The 19,889-nt window shown below is 44.7% G+C and overlaps 1 protein-coding gene across 2 annotated transcripts in view; it reads right to left on the bottom strand.

Moving 5' to 3' along the window:
• Positions 1-5,095: 5,095 nt before the first annotated feature.
• Positions 5,096-19,889, bottom strand: part of LOC125447404 (dynein light chain Tctex-type 5-like) — a 44,126-nt gene continuing 29,332 nt past the window's right edge. For both annotated transcript variants that reach the window (XM_059640022.1, XM_048521728.2), the window contains exons 2-5: positions 16,429-16,605; positions 11,581-11,694; positions 11,426-11,488; positions 5,096-6,042 (exon numbers count right to left, since the gene is read on the bottom strand). In XM_059640022.1, the coding sequence (XP_059496005.1) occupies positions 5,695-6,042; positions 11,426-11,488; positions 11,581-11,694; positions 16,429-16,548 (645 nt within the window). In that variant the 5' untranslated portion in view covers positions 16,549-16,605 and the 3' untranslated portion in view covers positions 5,096-5,694. The remainder of the gene's footprint in view (positions 6,043-11,425; positions 11,489-11,580; positions 11,695-16,428; positions 16,606-19,889) is intronic.

Below are 19,889 nucleotides of genomic sequence, written 5' to 3'. Positions count from 1 at the left end.
CTATTTATTCTAAAATTAGCCTGGAATGTCCATGCTCAAGGATATCCGGGGCTCATGTATCAAATGGGTCTGCTATTGTGTAGCTATACAATGCGGTATCCATAGTGTAACGGTGTGTCAACAAGAACAACAACTAGAATCATCCGTTCGTCACATCCCTGATGGAACGGCTTTTACCTTTGCCCCAGGCTAGAGAAGATGATGAATTGTAAAGTATTGTAAAGGAAAAGCTTTGTAACTTTGTAATTTTAAATGTTGGGATGACAGATTTGCTAAAAGGACACTAGTGGAATTAAACTGATTTTTACATAAATCAATAATAAATTCCTGGTTTCTCTCATTATGAAAAAGAGGTCTCCCTTTTAAGACAGAGATAAGGACAATTATTTTTCTTTCAGAATGTCATTAAAGTATGGAATTCGTTTCTCCAGAAGATAGTGAAGGCAAGGCCTTTATATCTATTCAAATAGAAAGGGACCACATTTCGACTGCCTTGACAGGGAGGCAGGGCTTTGTGTGGCAATCACAGATTTGCCTCCTAACTGCCTGTCATTTACCTATGATAGGGCTCCCACATTGGCTTCAGCACATTAGGGCCACCAGACTCTAACCTGCCAGTAGTTAGACAGACTCAAGATCCACTTTCTCACTGAGTTCCCAATGTTGATCCCCGAGCATTGGAGCAGCTTTAGGGATCAGTCAGAGATACAGTGACGCAAGGATGGCTTGTTGGCCAGTAGAAGTTAGTGCTAACAGAGTGTTAAAAGCCACTCTCCTATCTGCTATTTACTTTGCTATCCTGTCTAGTTGACATAAATAATTAAAAATGACAAAGGAAGCTTAAGTTTCTTTTTATCAAATCATCTGTTTACATTTTTGGCAGGATTTATACAGTAAATTGTGACTCTGTTAAGGTGTTCGTCAACAATATCAGAGCTTGTTAAATAAAGTTCCCATTTGTCTTTACCTGTTTGCTTCCCATAAGGCTCCTGTCCTTTGCTGGTCAGCTCACTGAGATGCTTCTTTCGGATTAACTCTTTGAGGATCGTTGATGACTTCTCCTATTCTGTGTTTAATACACAGACCTGTTGTCTTCACTTTCATTTATCCAGCACTTCCTCATTTCAGTGACAGGAGTTTCCCTGATAATGACTGATGTGCACAAATCATTGAAGGTGACAGAACAGGTGGATACAACAGCAAGTGAAGGTTTTTTTTAATAGGGGCATGTCATACAAGAGCAAACAGTTGATGTTAAACTTGTACAATATGCTTATTAGGCCTAACTGGAGTATTGTGTACAGTTCTGAACACAATGTTACCCGAAAGATGCAAAGACTTTGGAGAGAGTGCAGAGGCAATTTACTAGAATGTTCCAGTTTGAAGATTCATTGGAAAATCATTGAAGCCCTACAGTTTGAAAGCAGACCATTCAGCTGATCAAGTCCACGACAACCTTCCAAACAGCATCTCTCCCAGACTCACCCCTCTACTCCATCCCTATAACTTTGTATTTCCCATTGCTAACACACAGCCCTGGACGCTACGGGGCAATTTAGCACAGCCAATCCACCTAACCTCCACATCTTTGGACAGTGGGAGGAAACCCATACAGACACAGGGACAATGTACAAACTCCACACAGACCGTCGCTGAGGGTGGGATCAAGCCTAAGTCCTTGGTGCTGTGAGGCAGCAGTGCAAACCACTGAGCCACCGTGTTCTCCTTGGAGAGAAGAAAGCTGAGAGGCCAGGTGATTGCGATTTTATGAGCAGGCCAGACAGAGCAGATAGAATAGGTTTCTGCTCGTAAAAGAAATAAGAATGAGACGGCGTAGATCTAAGGTGATATGCTAATGAGGCAAGGTTGTTGTGAGGAAAAACATTTTCACACAGTGAGTTGTTAGGGTTGGGAATCTATTGCCTGGAAATATAGTTGAGACAGATTCGACTGAGGCATTCAAGAGGATCATTGGATTTTGTTTGGGGAATAATGGTGTGCAGGGTGATGGGGAGGAATAATCGAGCTAGTACAGGCACAACAGGCTGATTGCCTCCTTCTGCACCTTAATTGTTCCATGATGACTTGAGCCCTCCTCATTATAACTGTGCCAGCCTTAGCTCAGCTGTGAGCAGTCTCACCTTGGCTTCAGAAAGTTGCGGACTCCGTTTCCCCTCCACAGACTTGAACACAATTCTGAACAAGTACAGTTCATCAGTGGTACCGTTCTCACATGCGGAGTTAAAATCCAGCTCTCTCAGGTGAAGGTTAAAAAGTCCCATTGTACAAGAAGAGCCAGGGAGATCTCCCCTACCTCCCAGGGGTGCAGGCCTATAAATATATTTAGCTGGCAATTTACTCATGGTTGCTTGTGGGATCATACTGTGTGTAAATTGGTTACGGTACTTCCTACATTACAACAGAGACTGCACTTCAAAAACAGATATCATTAATCAAGGACAATAAGGCATACAGAGGTGGAGCTTTAGAAATCAAAGAAGCTGTTTTCTTTCCTTTACGATGAACCCTAACAGTGTCCAAAGGTTGTTTGGCAATTTATCAAAAAGCTGTTTGCTTTGAGATGTTTTTGATTGTTTATGAATTACCTAATGCCTTGAGAACAATCGGCATAATGTGGCCTGGCACTTGCACCTCAGCCAATGAAAAAATGCGGTCACAGCTGACATATCCCAGCATCCCTGGGTTTGCAACCAAGCAGCCTGCTCACTCAGGCTGTGGTTTTGGACCTCAAGCAAAAGTGAGGTCATACAGGACCCGAGGGCCTCTCGTAACAAAATAACCACCGCCCACAGCTACCAGCGTCTTGGAGGGCTGTAAGGAGTGGGAAAATGCATGTAGTATTGTCATAGTGGCTGGTTGGGTGAAGGCCTTATCCAGTTCACAGTGGGGTCGTCACAATTCACCCCATGGCTGTGGTGCTTCTCTTTAAGTTTCCTTTCCTCATTTCCTGAAGACAACACCAGTCTTCCAATCACCAGTCCTATCCCCAGATCTTCACTTATAAGCTGAGATGTTCATCAAATTAGACTTCAGAAGGGACAAAACCAGGCCTTTGAGCCCAATCATACAGAGGTTATCCTCCATGCAAGCAACAGTCCTGATCTCGCATGTCCACCCCGATCCCTTTATCCCATTTGTCTTCAATTGCCCATGTATGGTAGTGCATCAAGCTCAACCCTGTTCTTATTCAACATCTATATGTGGACCATTCAGCTGGGGTGAGGGAGGCTGGTGGTTTAGTTACTAGATGGGGATCTCAGAATGACTTTTCCTCCAATCCTAATCCAAGGAACCCCATTTCCATGGAACAGCACAGACTGGCAACCAAGGAACCTTCTGCTCTCTCTGACTGACTGGGTATCCTACCAGAGCCATCAACCCTGTTGGACCTGTTCTGTGAGTGTGGGTTCAAGATAGAGTTTGCTCACACAGGGATGAGTGCACTGGATGTTAAAGGACACCAAGGACCCAAACCATTAAAATGGCGAGAACATAAAGTAGAGGAAAATGGATTTATGGCCTTTATAAATCAAGGGGAGTAGAATACAAGAGGACAGAAGTCAAATGTCAGCATAGATAACAAAGTGTGAAGCTGGATGAACACAGCAGGCCCAGCAGCATCTCAGGAGCACAAAAGCTGATGCTTCGGGCCCAGACCCTTCATCAGAGAGGGGGATGGGGAGAGGGTTCTGGAATAAATAGTGAGAGAGGGGGAGGCGGTCCGAAGATAGATAGAGGAGAAGATAGGTGGAGAGGAGAGTATAGGTGGACAGGTAGGGAGGGGATAGGTCAGTCTGGGGAGGACAGACAGGTCAAGGGGGCGGGATGAGGTTAGTAGGTAGGAAATGGAGGTGCGGCTTGAGGTGGGAGGAGGGGATGGGTGAGAGGAAGAACAGGTTATGGAGGCGGGGACAAGCTGGGCTGGTTTTGGGATGCACTGGGGGAGGGGACGAGCTGGGCTGGTTTGTGGATGTAGAGGGGGGAGGGGAGATTTTGAACCCTGTGAAGTCCACATTGATACCATTGGGCTGCAGGGTTTCCAAGCGGAATATGAGTTGCTGTTCCTGCAACCTTCGGGTGGCATCATTGTGGCACTGCAGGTGGCCCAGGATAGACATGTCGTCTAAGGAATGGGAGGGGGAGTTAAAATGGTTTGCGACTGGGAGGTGCAGTTGTTTATTGCGAACCAAGTGGAGGTGTTCTGCAAAGCAGTCCCCAAGCCTCCGTTTGGTTTCCCCAATGTAGAGGAAGCCACAAATGGTACTGTGGATTCAGTATACTACATTGGCAGATGTGCAGGTGAACATCTGCTTGATATGGAAAGTCATCCTGGGGCCTGGGATGGGGGTGAGGGAGGAGGTGTGGAGGCAAGTGTAACACTTCCTGCGGTTGCAGGGGAAGGTGCCGGGTGTGGTGGGGTTGGAGGGGAGTGTGGAGCGGACAAGGGACTCCCGGAGAGAGTGGTCTCTCCGGAAGGCAGACAAGGGTGGGGATGGAAAAATGTCTTGGGTGGTGGGGTCGGATTGTAGATGGCAGAAGTGTCGGAGGATGATGTGTTGTATCCGGAGGTTGGTGGGGTGGTATGTGAGGACAAGGGGGATTCTCTTTGGGTGGGTATTGCGGGGGCGGAGTGTGAGGGATGTGTTGCGGGAAATGTGGGAGACACGGTCAAGGGCATTCTCGACCACTGCGGGGGGGGATGTTGCAGTCCTTGAAGAACGTGGACATCTGGGATGTGCCGGAGTGGAATGCCTCATCCTGGGAGCTGATGCGGCGGAGGCGGAGGAATTGGAAATAGGGGATGGAATTTTTGCAGGAGGTTGGGTGGGAGGAGGCGTATTCTAGGTAGCTGTGGGAGTCGGTGGGCTTGAAATGGACATCAGTTTCTAGCTGGTTGCCTGAGATGGAGACAGAGAGGTCCAGGAAGGTGAGGGGTGTGTTGGAGATGGCCCAGGTGAACTTGAGGTTGGGGTGGAAGGTGTTGGTGAAGTGGATGAACTGCTCGAGCTCCTCTTGGAAGCAAGAAGCAGCACCGATACAGTCATCAATGTAATGAAGGAAGAGGTGGGGTTTGGGGCCAGTGTAGGTGCTGAAGAGGGACTGTTCCACATAACCTACAAAGAGGCAGGCAAAGCTTGGGCCCATGCGGGTACCCATGGCCACCCCCTTTGTCTGTAGGAAGTGGGAGGAATTGAAAGAGAAGTTGTTGATGGTGAGGACGAGTTCGGCTAGGTGGATGAGGGTTTCGGTGGAGGGGGACTGGTCGGGCCTGCGGGACAGAAAGAAACGGAGGGCCTTGAGGCCATCTGCATGAGGAATGCAGGTGTATAGGGACTGGACGTCCATGGTGAAAATGAGGTGTTGGGGACCGGGAATTAGCATCCTGCTTACATCACACATGGAGCTACTGTGGGTAGTTCTGGGCATCACATTGTGAAGTGAGTAGAAAGAACATGGACAGACAATATAATCTTAGGTGGACAATGCTATAGGGAGCGCGGGAGCAATGAACAGGTGGAAAAAAAGCAGTTGATAAAGAATTTCCCTCACACCAGAGGAAAAAATCTCTCTCCATTTACCTTTAAGCACATCAGTTGGATCCCCAACGACCTTCCCTACTCAACCTGAGCCTATGTAGTCCTTTTTATAATTTAAGCCTTTGAGCCCAGTTGCTCATTCACAGTACACAGCAAAGACACAGGCCACACAGAACATGGTGCCATTCTCGGAACAACGGGACACAAACGTGTCTGCGTAACTGTCCCAGAGTGCCTGGCTGGTCAACACAGCATCCTCATTTTTCTTCTCGCCCAGTGTCACCATGCACACCAGCTTGTATCTGGGCGGCAGAATCCCCTTTGCAAACTCCTTAATCTCGTTGCTCATCTCTTTGGAGAGCTGACTGGCGAGAGCAGGGCCATAAGCTATGTCGCGAAGCTTGTCAGGCAAATATTCCTCCAGGAACACTTGAACACGGGAGGTGCAGAATTTCTCAGGGGGGTTTGAGGAAAATGGTGGCACCTGTAAATAGAGAAGCTGGTTGGATGATTCTGCTCCATTTAGACATTTCGCTAACTGATCACATTGTTAGTATCTCACATTACAATAAGACTGAATAAATCAGATTCCAGAGTGAAACCTGCCTCAATTTTTTAAAATTTTTATTCTTTTATTTACTATGTAGAATATCCACAGGAGGCTGCCAATGTAATTTTAACAAAAAAAATAAAAGTTTATTGCATGGAATAAAACTTCAAACCAGATTACACGAGACAACAATTATTGAAATGATCTCACTACAAACTTCAGAAGGAAAGATTATTCCTATTTACCCGAGCAATGCCCTTGCAGATAAATAAACCTCAGAACCTCCCCACCTCCATTCTAAAGCTTTTTGCTCAGCTGCATGGCTGTCATCAGTTTTCTGTCAGCAAACAAGGTCACTTTCGGAATTCTGGCCTCCCTGCTACTGAAAGATGTTGTTAAACTTGAAAGGCTTCAGAAAAGATTTACAAGGATCTTGCCAGGGTTGGAGGGTTTGAACTATGGGGAGAGACTGAAAAGGCTGGGGCTATTTTCCCTGGAGTGTCAGAGGCTGAAGGGAAATCTCGTAGAGATTTGTAAAATCATGAGGGGCATGGATAAAATGAATAACCCAATGTCTTTTCCCTGGGGTAGAGCAATCCGAAACTAGGGAACATAGGTTTAAGGTGAGAGGGGATGGATTTTTTAGGGACCTGAGGGGCAACTTTTTCATGCAGAGGGTGATGCATGAATGGAATGAGCTGCCAGAGGAACTGGTGGAGGCTGGTACAATTACAACATTTAAAAGGCATCTGGACAGGTACATGAATAGGAAGGGTTTAGAGGGATAAATGCTGGAAAATGAGCTAGATAAATTTAGGATATCTGGTCGGGGTGGGCGAGTTGGACCTAGAGTCTGTCCTCATGCTGTACAGTTCCATGACTCTATAAACATCTGCATGTTCACTAGATGCTATTTTCTTTAGTGCATGTTTCTCCTTAAATTAAGCTACTACCTCAGTTCACTGTTTCTGAACAAGTGTCTTCATGTCTAACATTCCAACAGCCTCATTCTTCTGGAGTTTTCTTCTCACCAACTTTCAAACATTTCAAGGCTTCTTCCCAGTTCAAACTACTATGACTAATAACAGTCCTTCTGCTGTAAGAGGCCTCCTTTCCCTGCATGAGCCTGCTTCAGGCTCCTTCTCTTTTTTTTTGAAAACTACTCAGGAAACACCTCAGCAATTATCTCCCTAGGTGTCCTGCGGGTCATTTTGATGAAACTGCAAGATTCTATGACTTCCTAGAAATGAACTCAATGTGCAAAATGACGTTCTGGCCTTTGAAAAAAACAAGTCAGCATCTCACAGAATCGAGAAATTAAAATGGACGTGGACAAGAGTGGCCTTTGGGCGAGGATGTTTAATTGGGCAAGGGCCAGTTACATCCAAATGAGCCAGGAACTGGGGAATGTGGATTGGGAGCAGTTCTTTGAGGGCAAATCCACATCTGGCATGTGGAGGCTTGTAAAGACCAATTAATTAAAGTGCAGGACATGCATGTCCCTGCAAAACTGAAGGACAGGAATGGCAGGATTCAGGAACCATAGATGACAAGGGAGATTGTAAACTTGGTCAAAAGGAAAAAGGAGGCATATGATAGGTCTAGGTAGCCACAAGTGGACAAAGCCCTTGAGGAGTATAGAGAAATTAGGAAGGGACTTAAATGCAGAATTAGGAAAGCTAAAAGCGGCCATGAAATGTCTTTAGCAGACAGGTTCAAGGAGAATCCCAAGGCTTTTTATGCATATATTAGAAGAAAGAGCATAGCAAGGGAAAGAGTAGGCCCCCTCAAGGACAAAGGAGGGAAGTTGTGCGAGGAGACATGGGAAGTTAGAGAGATCCTTAATGAGTACTTTAAATCGATAATCACTAAGGAGAAGCACATCATTGATGTTGAGGTCAGGAATGAGTGTGTGAATATTCTAGAGAATGTCAATATTTTGAAGGAGGAAGTATTGGGTATCCTAAATTGCATTAAGGTAGTCAAGTCCCCAGGGCCAAATGGGATCTAGCTCAGGGTCCGTGACAGGCAAGGGAAGAAATAAGTTGGGGCACTAGCAGATATCTCACGTCCTCCTTGGCCAGAGGACTGGAGATTAGCCAATGTTGTTCCCTTGTTTAAGAAAGGAAGCAGGGATAATCCAGGAAATTATAGGCCAGTGAGCCTGAAGTCTGTGGTGGGGAAGCTCTTGGAGAAGATATTGAGAGACAGAATAAAAGCATATTTGGAAGAAAGTGGACTAGCTAGTGAGACATAGCGTAGTTTGGTTTGAGGAAGGTTATGTCTCACCAACATGATTGAATTTTTTGAAGAGGTGATAAAGATAATTAATGAGGGAAGAATTGTGGGTATAGTTTAAATGGACTTTAGCAAAGCATTTGATAAAGTCCCAAATGGCAGATTGGTACAAAAAATTTCTGAAGAAGGATTCCAACCCCAAGCATCAACTTACCTGCTCCTCTAATGCTGCCTGGCCTGCTGTGTTTCTCCAGCTCTACACTGTGTTACCTCTGATTCCAGCTTCTGCAGGCCTTACTATCTCTGAGGCAGCTATATAAACCCCTTATTAGACTGCAATTGGAGTATCGTGTGCAGTTTTGGTCGCCACATTACCAGAGGGCTGTGGAAGCTTCGGCAAGGGTGCAGACTGGGTTCACCAGGATGTTAACTGGCCTCAAGGGCATTGGCTATGAGGAAAGGTTAAAAAGACTAGGATTGTTCTCACTGGAAAGGCGGTGGCTGCGAGGAGACCTGGTAGGGGTGTACAAAATTATCACAGGCATAAACAGGGTTGGTAGTCAGAGACTTATTGGCAGAGTTGAAATTTGAATCACAAAGGGGCATAGGTTCAAGGTGAGAGGGAGAAAGTTTAAGGGAGATGTGCAAGGGAGGTTTTTCACTCAGCAAGTGGTGGGAGCCTGGAATGTCGTACCAGAACAGGTGGCACTATTCCTGAAAGTATTTCTATCCAAACAGTCACCAAATGCACAGCTTCAATTGAAGCTGCCGCTACCGTCTTTCCAGACAATGAATTCCATTCCCTAACGACTTACTGCGTGAAAAAGATTTTCTCGTATCACCTTTGCTTCATCTAAACATCACTTTAAATCTGTGCTCCCTCGTTCTTTTCTTCTTTTATGAATGAGAACAGATTCTCAGTATCTACTCTATCTAGTCCTTTCATGATTTTGAAAACCTTGATCAAATCTCCTCCAGTTTCCTTCTCTTCAAGGAGAACAGACCCAACTTCTTCAATCCATTCTCATCACTGAGCACTCCAGTTCCTGGAACAATTCTTCTAAATCAGTTTTGCACCCCCTCCAATGCATTCACGTCTTCCCTTCCTGAGCTCAGGCTGATCCTCCAATGTGACACTGACAGCTCCCAAACAACATCACAAAAATACGGAAACAAAAATCGGAAAAGCTCAGCAGGTCTGGCAGCACCTGTGGAGAGAAAGTTTTGGGTCCAGTGACCCTTTCCTCAGAACCAAAGGTAACTCAGAAAATACCGAAGATAACTCAGAAAATACCGAAGATAGAGTGGTGAGGAGGGTTAGGGAGTAAATGATGGGAAGGGATATAACCTAAAGAGGGAGTAGAGCAGTTGTTCAGACAAACGAGTGGAAAATGATCTGGCTAGGAGAATGTATAGCTCCAAAAAACAGGAACAAAAACAAAAGTTGCTGGTAAAGCTCAGCAGGTCTGGTAGTATCTGAGAAGGAAACATCAGAGTTAATGTTTCGGGTCCAGTGACCCTTCCTGTTCTGAGGAAGGGTCGCCAGACCCGAAACATTAATTCTGATTTTTTCTTCACAGATACTACCAGACCTGCTGAGCTTCTCCTGTAACTTTTGGTTTTGTTCCTGATTTACAGCGTCCACAGTTCTCTGGGTTTTCAGCTACAAAAAAACAGATTACCTGGTTCTTGTCACATTGCTGTTTGTGGGAGTGTCCTTATTTTACATTTTCTTGCCTTGTTTCTGAAACCACGATGGTGACTACAATTCACAAAAGTGAGTTCACAAAAACTTCATTGCCTGTACAGCACTTTGGAACATCTGGTGGTCATAAAAAGTGCTTCATAAAAATGCAACTCTAGCTTTCTTTTAAGGAACTTTACGGCTAATGTTGAAGGAAAAAGGGGAACGAGTTTGCACACAGCAAATTCCCACAAACAACAGTGAGGTGATGGGCAGATTATCCATCTTTACATGGGGTATGAGGGATAAATATTGGCCAGGATGTGAAGGGGGAGTTCTCCAACTTCCCTTCCGTTAGTATTGGCGTTTTTGTACATCCACCTTAAGCAGGCAGGACCTCGGACTGATGTGTCATCTCAAAGGCAGCACTTCCAGTGATACAGCATTCAGTTGGTCGCTGGTGGGGCAGGGGGTGGGGTTGGTGGTTGGTCAGTTAGGTCAGTTGGTTGGCCTGTGATATAAAGGTTCAATTCCCGCACCAGCTGAACAACTGTCCTTCTCAGCCTCTCCCCTTGCCTGAGGTATTGTGACCCTTAGGTTAAACCACCACCAGTTGTCTGTCTCTAATGAGAGAGTAGCCTTCTGGGACTATGGCAATCTTAGCTTTACTTCTTCAGCACAACAATGGGTTTCTGTGCGAAGTCCTTGCGTGGGATTTGAACCCAAAACGTTGTGCTCCAAGGGAAAACATGCCATCCCCTGAAATTCAATTCAATTGAGCTGCTTTTTCTCTTTTCGAAGAGCAACAGCAACGAGTTCACACCCATGTTTCTCAACAGGGCGACTGGAATGCCTGGCTTCTGCCATGCTGTTGTCATGATGAGGCTTCCTGCATCCTCCAGAGAGGGAGAGGTGGTCAAAGATAGAGTCATCACCCCAGGGCCTGCATCCCCTTTACAGTTACGAACCCGCCAGGATCGACCTGGATTGTCCAGAATTAATGATACATTTTCTGGACACTGTCTTGAGCGTACACACTTTTGAAAAAAAATAGGGGCATTAAAAGGTATTGCGCTTTTCTCCCCCCACACCTTATCAATTTATGAACTAAACAACCTGGAGCTGGGGGATAAATAAAAGCTGTTGCTAGGCAGCCCAATTTGGCAAGGAAGAATCTTTGAGTTTTCTGGTTGGCTTAAGGAGATGAGTAACTAATCATGAGAACCTGGCAGAAGATACAGTGGGGTGTAGTTGGAAGCCAAAGGTCATGTGTCAAAACCTCCATTGAAATATTCAACCAAACCTGGCAGGCCTGACAACCAGTTAATCTAACAGCAATGACAAAAGAGACGGAGGATTGCCAGCATTCTTACTGAGGGAGAAAATATTACAGACCTGGTCATTTACAATCTTCGTAACTGTTGATACCTTTGCAGCTCGTTTCAAAGCTGTTCTCTCCTTCCAATGTAAAAGTAATAAGGAGAAAGATTAGTTTCATGCTTTGACAGTGAATTGGAATTCTTGAACTTCAAATATCCATTTTCAATCACCTTTAAATTCTTCGTTAGTCTCCGGGCAACGACAATCCCACTGAAGGTGAATGCAGGAGGGCAGGCCACACTTAAAACATTCCTTTGTGGGACTCGCCCTTTCACTGCTCCAAGCTGCAAAACAATGTTGGAGACAGTAAAGGAACTAATATCTAGTGCAAGATAATAAAGTGTGAGGCTGGATGAACACAGCAGGCCCAGCTGCATCTCAGGAGCACAAAAGCTGACGTTTCGGGCCTAGACCCTTCATCAGAGACATATCTAGTGCAAAGTTTGTTACCAGATTTATTCCAAGTGTGGTGAGGGGTGGGCGGGGCGGAGGGTGAGAGTCTCTTTCTACAGGCCCCTTTATTTATGGGAGTATAAATATCTTGAACAAGACTAGTGATGAAAGTCAAGTTGTTCAATGATGAAAGGATTTGTTCATCTAAATAAGAGAGGGAGAGAGGTGGTGGCATTGCGGTAATGTCACTGGACCAGGAATCCAGTTGTTCTGAGAGCTTGTGGAACGATGGTACTTTTTTAAAAATTCATTTGTGGGATGTGGATGTCGCTGGCTGGCCAGCATTTATTGCCCGTCCCTAGTTGCCCTTGAGAAGGTGGGGGTGAGCTGCCTTCTTGAACTGTTGCAGACCACCTGTTGTAGGTTGACCCACAGTGCCCTTAGGGAGGAAATTCCAGGATTTTGTCTCAGCAACTGTGAAGGAACAGCGCTATATTTCCAAGTCAGGATGGTGAGTGACTTGGAGGGGAACTTGAGGGTGGACGTGTTTCCATATATCTGCTGCCCCTATCCTTCTAGATGGAATTGATCATGGGTTTAGAAGCTGCTGTCTGAGGATCTTTGGTGAATTTCTGCAGTGCATCTTGTAGATAGTACACACTGCTGCTACTGAGCATCGGTGGTGAAGCAAGTGAATGTTTGTGGATGTAATACCATTCAATTGGGCTGTTTTGCCCTGGATGGTGTCAAGCTTCTTGAGTGTTGTTGGGGCTGCACTCATCCAGGCAAGTGGGGAGTATTCCATCACACTCCTGACTTGTGCCTTGTAGATGGTGGGCAGGCTTTGAGGAGTCAGGAGATGAGTTACTTGCTGCAGTATTCCAAGCCTCTGATCTTCTCTTGTAGTTACTGTGTTTATGTGATGAGTCCATTTGAGTTTCTGGTCAATGATAACCCCCAAGATGTGGATAGTGCGGGATTCATCGATGGTAATATGGTTGAATGCCAAGGGGTGGTGGTTAGATTGTCTCGTGTTGGTGATGGGCATAGCCTGGCATTTGCGTGGTGCAAATGTCACTTGCCACTTGTCAGCCCAAACCTGGATATTATCCAGATCTTGTTGCATGTGAAGATGGGCTACTTCAGTATCTGAGGAGTCATAAATGGTGCTGAACATTGTACAATCATTGGCGATCAACCCCACTTCTGACCTTATGATGGAGGGAAGGTCATTGATGAAGCAGCTGAAGATGGTTGCGCCTAGGACACTACCCTGAGGAACTCCTCCAGAGATGTCCTGCTGCTTAAATGACTGACGTCCCACAACCAGAACCATCTTTCTATGTGCCAGGTATGACTCCAACCACCGGAGCATTTCCCCCCGATACCCATTGATTCCAGCTTTGCTCAAACTCCTTGATGCCACACTCGGTCGAATGCAACCTTGATGTCAAGGGCCGTCACTCTCACCTCACCCTCTGGAATTCAGCTCGTTTGTCCATGTTTGAACCGAGGCTGTAATGAGGTCAGGGGCTGAGTGGCCCTGGCAGAACCTAAACTGGGTGTCACTGAGCAGGTTATTGCTGAGCAGGTGCTGCCTGATAGCCCTGTTAGTGACACCGTCCATCGCATTACTGATGATAAGAGGAGACTGATGGGGCGGTAATTGGCCGGGTTGGATTTGTCCTGCTTTTTGTGTGCAAGACATACCTGGGAAATTTTCTACATTGTTAGGTAGACACCAGTCTGGTAACTGTACTGGAACAGCTTGGCTAGGGGAGCGGCAAGTTCTGGAGCACAAGTCCTCAGTACTCTTGCCGGAATGTTGTCAGGGCCCGTAGCCTTTGCAGAATCCAGTGTCTCCGACCGTTTCTTGATATCATGTGGAGTGAATCGAATTGGCTGAATACTGATATCTGTAATGTTGGGGACCACTGGAGGAGGCTGAGATGGATCATCCACTTGGCACTTCTGGTTGAAGATTGCTGTGAATGCTTCAGTTTTATCTTTTGCACTGATGTGCTGGGCTTTTCCATCGTTGAGGATGGAGATATTTGTACAGCCTTCTCCTCCAGAGATTTGTTTAATTGTCCACTACCATTCACAACTGGGTGTGACAGGCCTGCAGAGCTTAGATCTGAACTGTTGGTTGTGGGATCGCTTAGCTCTGTCTATCACTTGCTGCTTTCGCTGTTTGGCGTGCAAGTAGTCCTGTTTGGTGGCTTCACCAGGTTGACACCTCATCCTCAGCTATGCCTGGTGCTGCTCCTGGCGTACTCTCCAGAACTCTTATTGAACCAGGGTTGACCCCTTGACATGAGGGTAATGGTTGAGTGGGGGATATGCCAGGCCATGAGGTTACAGATTGTGCTGGAATACAATTCTGCTGCTGTTGATGGCCCACAGAGCCGCATGGATGCCCAGTCTTGAGTTGGTAAATCTGTGCGAAGTCTATCCCATTTAGCACGGTGACAGTGCCACACAACGTGATGGGGGTTACTCTCAACGCGAAGGTGGGATTTCATCTCCACAAGGACTGTGAGATGGTCACTCTTACCGCTACTATCCTGAATAGATGCAACTGCAGCTGGAAGATTGGTAAGGATGAGGCCAAATATGCTTTTCCCTCTGGTTGGTTCCCTCACCACCTGCCACAGACCCAGTCTAGCAGCCATGACCTTTAGGACCCGACCAGCTCAATCAGTAGTACTGCTACTGAGCTAATCTTGGTGGTGGACACTGAAATCCCCCACCCAGAGTACATTTTGTGCCCTTGCCATCTTCAGTGCTTCCTCTAAGTGTTGTTCAACATTGAGGAATATTGATTCGTCAGCTGAGGGAGGACGGTATGTCATCATCATCAGGACGTTTCCTTGTTTATATTTAACCTGAAGCCATCAGACTTCATGGGGCCCAGAGTCAACATTGAGGACTCCTAGTGCAACTTCCTCCTGACAGTATACCACTGTACTACGAGCCTTGCTAGTGAGACAGGCCATATCCAGGAACGGTGATGGTGGTGTCTGGGACATTGTCTGTAAGTTATGACTATGTCAGGCTGTTTGCAGGGTCGACAGGCCTGTTTCTGCCATTGTCTTTTCGGGTCCCTAGGTCGATGTCAAGTGACCCCTCAAGTTTCATGAGGCTTTGTGGCAATTGGTTCATCTGAGTGGCTTGCTCGGCCATTTCAGAGGGCAATTGAGAGTCAACCACATTGCTGTGGGTCTGGAGTCACATGTAGGCCAGACCAGGTGAGGGTGGCGGATTTTCTTCCCTGAAGGACAGTAGTGAACCAGATGAGTTTTTCTGACAATCGACAATGATTTCATGTGGTCAGCAGATTCTTAATTCCAGATTTTTTACCTCTGGGCCAGGTGACCTAGATTCAACTCCTGCCTACTCTTGAGATATGTAATAATATCTCTGAACAGGGTTGCTAAGGAAATATCTGCAGTAAACAAGAACCAGGAGTCTAGTGTAAGGATATAGGGTTGGCCATTTAGGGCTGGGATGAGGAGAAATTTCTTCACCCAGTGAGTGGTGAGTCTGTGGAATTCACTACCATAGAAAGCTAAAACATTGAATGTTTTCAAGAAGTGGTTAGATATAGTTCTTAGGGTAAATGGGAACAAAATTTAAAGGGAGAGAAAGTGGGAACTGAGTCGGATGATTAACCATGATCATATTGAATGGCGGAGCAGGCTTGAAGAGCCGAATGGCCTACGCCTGCTCCTATTTTCCATTTTTCTCTGTTAGGAAAATCTGTTTCCATTGGAGACTCTTTTGTCACAGGTTTTTATGCCTTGTGATGTGTTTTGGATTTGATAGAGACTGGTAGAGGGAATGGCAAAGTAAAGGAGAATCAACAGGCTTGTTCTTCAAAGTGACACCATTTATTAGGCTTTATCCTGGAGACTGTGACACATGCTAATCTTAAATCAGGTTCCGTTTATAATTCCAACAGGTAAGTACTAATCTGTCTTCCTCAAATGTTCACATCAATTTGCGCTCTATCTATTTCAGAGAGTAACACGTTCTAATGTACTTCTCCCGGTGTTCTTTCCAGACTGTTCTAACTCCACTCACATTGTGGTAGTTATACCCAATGATAATATACAGAGGTTGTACAGGGTCCTCGTGTCCTTCCAGAGACAGATGTTAAATATTTAGCAAAAGAAATAGAGAATTGAGAATCTTTTATTTTCTGACCTGAATGCGTTGCCTAAAATTGAAGCTGACATGGATTCAATGGTAACTTTCCATATGTACTTGAAAAGGAGGAATTTGCAGCGTACAGGAAAAGGATCAGGAAATGAGCAATTCAATTTCCATGTCACAAGCCAGCTCAGGCACAATGGGCCCAGTGGCTTCCCCGTCTGTGCTGTCTGGTTCGGAATAATTGCCACACTCAGATAGTGAGAAATCTTCACCCTGAGAATGCTCTGCTGAACTTCTGACAAACAAGAGTGGGAATAGCATCAACCTGGGAACAGCTGAAAATTTGGACTATGAGGAGACATTAGGGAAGGAAAAGCAAGACTAATACATTATAAATGAGCAGAACCATTGGTGCATTTCTCATGTTCTAACTGCCACTTAACTGCGTTGTGTGTGTTTTTTTTTACCTCTGCTGAAGTTGCTTTACACGTTGAAGTAAGCCTGTTGGTTCGTGCTGTGCTTGAGATAGATTTTTGTTTCTCCTTGCCTCTGGCAGGAACTGAGCTCTGACTCCTTCTTTTATCCATACTGGGCTGTGTGAAGCTCAGCAAGCTATCGACTGGAAACTTGCTTGTAGTTTGTTACTGCGACAGAGAAAATATTGCATTTAGTATCCCCCATCAGATTTACTCACTGTTCTATTGTTATACCTGTGATGATGCTATCACTTGAAGAAGTATAATTTTTCCTGGTTTCTTTTAGGAGAAAGATTGAACAAGAGGCACCCAGCATTCTGTATTAACATAAACACCTTGTGTGGCCTTGGATTTTTAAAAACTGGAATAATAGAAGCAGCCTGGCTGGGTGTGGGCAGATATCACAGACCAGGAGTTTGAGATTTTTTTTAGCTTTAGATTCAGCTGAAGCTGTTAGAATCCTGAAGAAGTAAGAGTTACTTTTCCCCCTCTCTCAGTTACAGCCAGAAGCTGGAGTTTCTCTTCCTACTGTGGGTTTCTCTTCCAGCAAAACGTTTGCTCTGTTAATGATAGTTGACCAACAGCCTCATTTATGCTGCTGGTTGGAGAGCGATCTTCACCTGAATAATGCTGTAACTCTCTCAATCTGTTTTCTAGCCTGATATGCAAATACCAGAGACATACTCGCTCATGGCTGCAGAAAGAGCCTCAATTCTAAATTTGCCTTTTGCCCAAGGAGTGCATTTATGGGATGTTACGATCTTGGAACAGTTAATGAGTAATAGTTGCTATATCTATTATTGTGTTAAGTTTTTAAATACAGTTAAGTTATTCTAAGTTTTTCTTCCTTTTGTTGTATTTTAACTACAATGTTGAATAAATGGTGTTTCACTTAACGTGGAGTAGTTTGACCCATCACATTGCATCTGGAACAGGAATTTCCCATTTGCCTTCAAAATAAGAAAACATTAGGGTCTAGGTTACCTTTTTTGAAATATTTTGAGGGTGTCTGGTCTGGTCCAAAACTCACCCACTGCCTGCGTTGATCTGCAAAAGATGTCTGAATGGTCATTTAACTTAGCGTGATCATTGTTTCAAATTCCTTTTACATACTGACAACAAGTTTCCTTTGTATAACACCTTTAATGTAGTGAAATGTCGAAGGTGCTCCACAGCAGCATACAAAGCAAGTCGTCACACCAAGCCATACAGATAATTACGAGGGCAAATGACCAAAAGTTTAGACAAATAGGCAGAATCATGGGGGCATCCAGCACAGAAATGTACCCTTCAGTCCAACCAGTCCATGCTGACCATAATCCCAAACTAAACCAGTCCCACCTGCCTGCACTTGGCCCATATCCCTCCAAACATTTCTTATTATGTACTTATCCAAATGTCTTTTAAACATTGTAATTGTATCCACGTCCACCACTTCCTCTGGAAATTCACTGTCTGTGTAAAAATATTGCCACTCATGTTTTTCTTAAATCTCTCTCCTCTCACCTTAAAAATATACCCCTAGGCTTGAAATCCCCCACCCTAAGGAAATGACACCTGCCATTCACCTTATCTATAGCCCTCATGATTTTATAATCCTCTACAAGGTCACCCAACAACATCCTACGCTCCAGTGAGAGAAATCCTAGCCTATCCAGTTTCTCTTTACAACACAAGCCTTCCATTCCCAGCATCATCCTGGTAAATCTTTTCTGAACCTTCTCCAGCTTAATAATATCGCTTTCATAACTGAGTTGCCAGACTGGGCACAATACTCCAGAAGAGGCCTCACGAACTTCCTGTAAAATCTCAACATGACGTCCCAATTCCTGTACTCAAATGTCTGAGCAATGAAGGCAAGTGTGCTGCACACCTTCTTAACCACCCTGTCTACCTGTGACACAAATCTCAAAGAATTATGTTCCTGAACCCTTTGGTCTCTTTTCTATAACAGGGTCGAGGCCCGAAACATCAGCTTTTGTGCTCCTGAGATGCTGCTTGGCCTGCTGTGTTCATCCAGCCCCACACTGTGTTATCTCGGATTCTCCAACATCTGCACTTCCCGTTATCTCTCTCTACCCAGGGCCCTAACATTAATTGCATAAGTCCTGTCCTTGTTTGTTTTACCAAAATGCAACACCTTGCATTTATCCAAATTAAACTCCAACTGCCACTCCTCAGCCCATTGACCAATCAATTAAGTTAGCTTCAAAAAGAGGTAAGAAATGGAGGGACTTAGAGAAACTGAGAAAGGGAACGTCAGAACTTAGGGCAAGGTTGAATGAAGGTAGTAATGCGAATAATGGAGTATTTAAAATTAGGTATGTATGAACATACTGACAAATAAACGAATTTGTGGCTGGAGTAGGCCACCCAGCCTGGCTCTGCCATTCAATGAGATTGTGGCAAATCTCATTACTCCACATTCCTGCTGATTTTAAACAACATTTTACTGCTGTGCCTGTCAAGAATCTGTCAAATTTTAAAAATATTTAACAACTCTGCTTCCACTGCCTTTTCAGGAGGATAGTTTCAAAAATTCTCTGAGAGAAAAAAATTGTCCTCCTCCCTGTCTCAGATAGATGGCCCTTATTTTTAAACAGTGATCCTAATTCTAGATTCCCCTGCAAATGGAAACATCCTCTCCACATTTACCCTGTCAAATCTCTTCAAAACTTTTTTTATGTTTCAATCAAGTTATCTGTTACTCTTCCAACCTCCAGCAGATACAAACCTAATCTGGGCAGCTTTTCCTGAAAAGACAATCTACCCCATTGCCTGTAATAGACTAATAAACATTCATTGAACTGTATTTACATTCTTCTTTAAATAAGACGACCAATGCTGTACACAGTGTTCCAGATATGGTCTCACCATTGCTCTGTATAACTGAAGTATAAACTCCATACTTTGCATTCAATTCCCCCCTGTGATAAACCATAACATTTCATAAATTCATACAGTCATACAGCACAGAAACAGACCCTTTGGTCCAACCAGTCCAAGCCAACCATAGTCCCAAACTAAACCAGTCCTACCTGCCTATGTTTGGCCCATAGTCCCCCCAAACGTTTCTCATCCAAGAAATCTATGCAAATATCTTTTAAACATTGTAATTGTGCCCATGTCCACCACTTTCTCTGGCAGTTCATTCCACACATGAACAACTGTTTGTATAAAAATGATTCCCCCCATATCCTTTTTTAGTTTTCTCTTCTCATCTTAAAAGCTTTATTAGCTTTTTTAATAATTTGCTGGACCTTCATTCTAATCTTTTCCAATTCTGGCACCAGGACGAGCAGAACTTCCTGCATCTCACACATCTGCAATCTCTTGTCAGATAGGTAACTTTTCAAAAATTGCTTCCCGTCAAAATGGATGATTTCACATTTTCACACATTATACACCAAGAGGGCATTATTGGAGGAGTGTAGATATCCAAGAGACTTATG

This window comes from Stegostoma tigrinum, chromosome 35 (genome assembly GCF_030684315.1).
Source record: "Stegostoma tigrinum isolate sSteTig4 chromosome 35, sSteTig4.hap1, whole genome shotgun sequence".
In the NCBI taxonomy this organism is placed as follows: Eukaryota; Metazoa; Chordata; class Chondrichthyes; order Orectolobiformes; family Stegostomatidae; genus Stegostoma; species Stegostoma tigrinum.
Note: the sequence above shows the minus strand (reverse complement) of the source record. Positions and strands in the feature narration are given on the sequence as shown.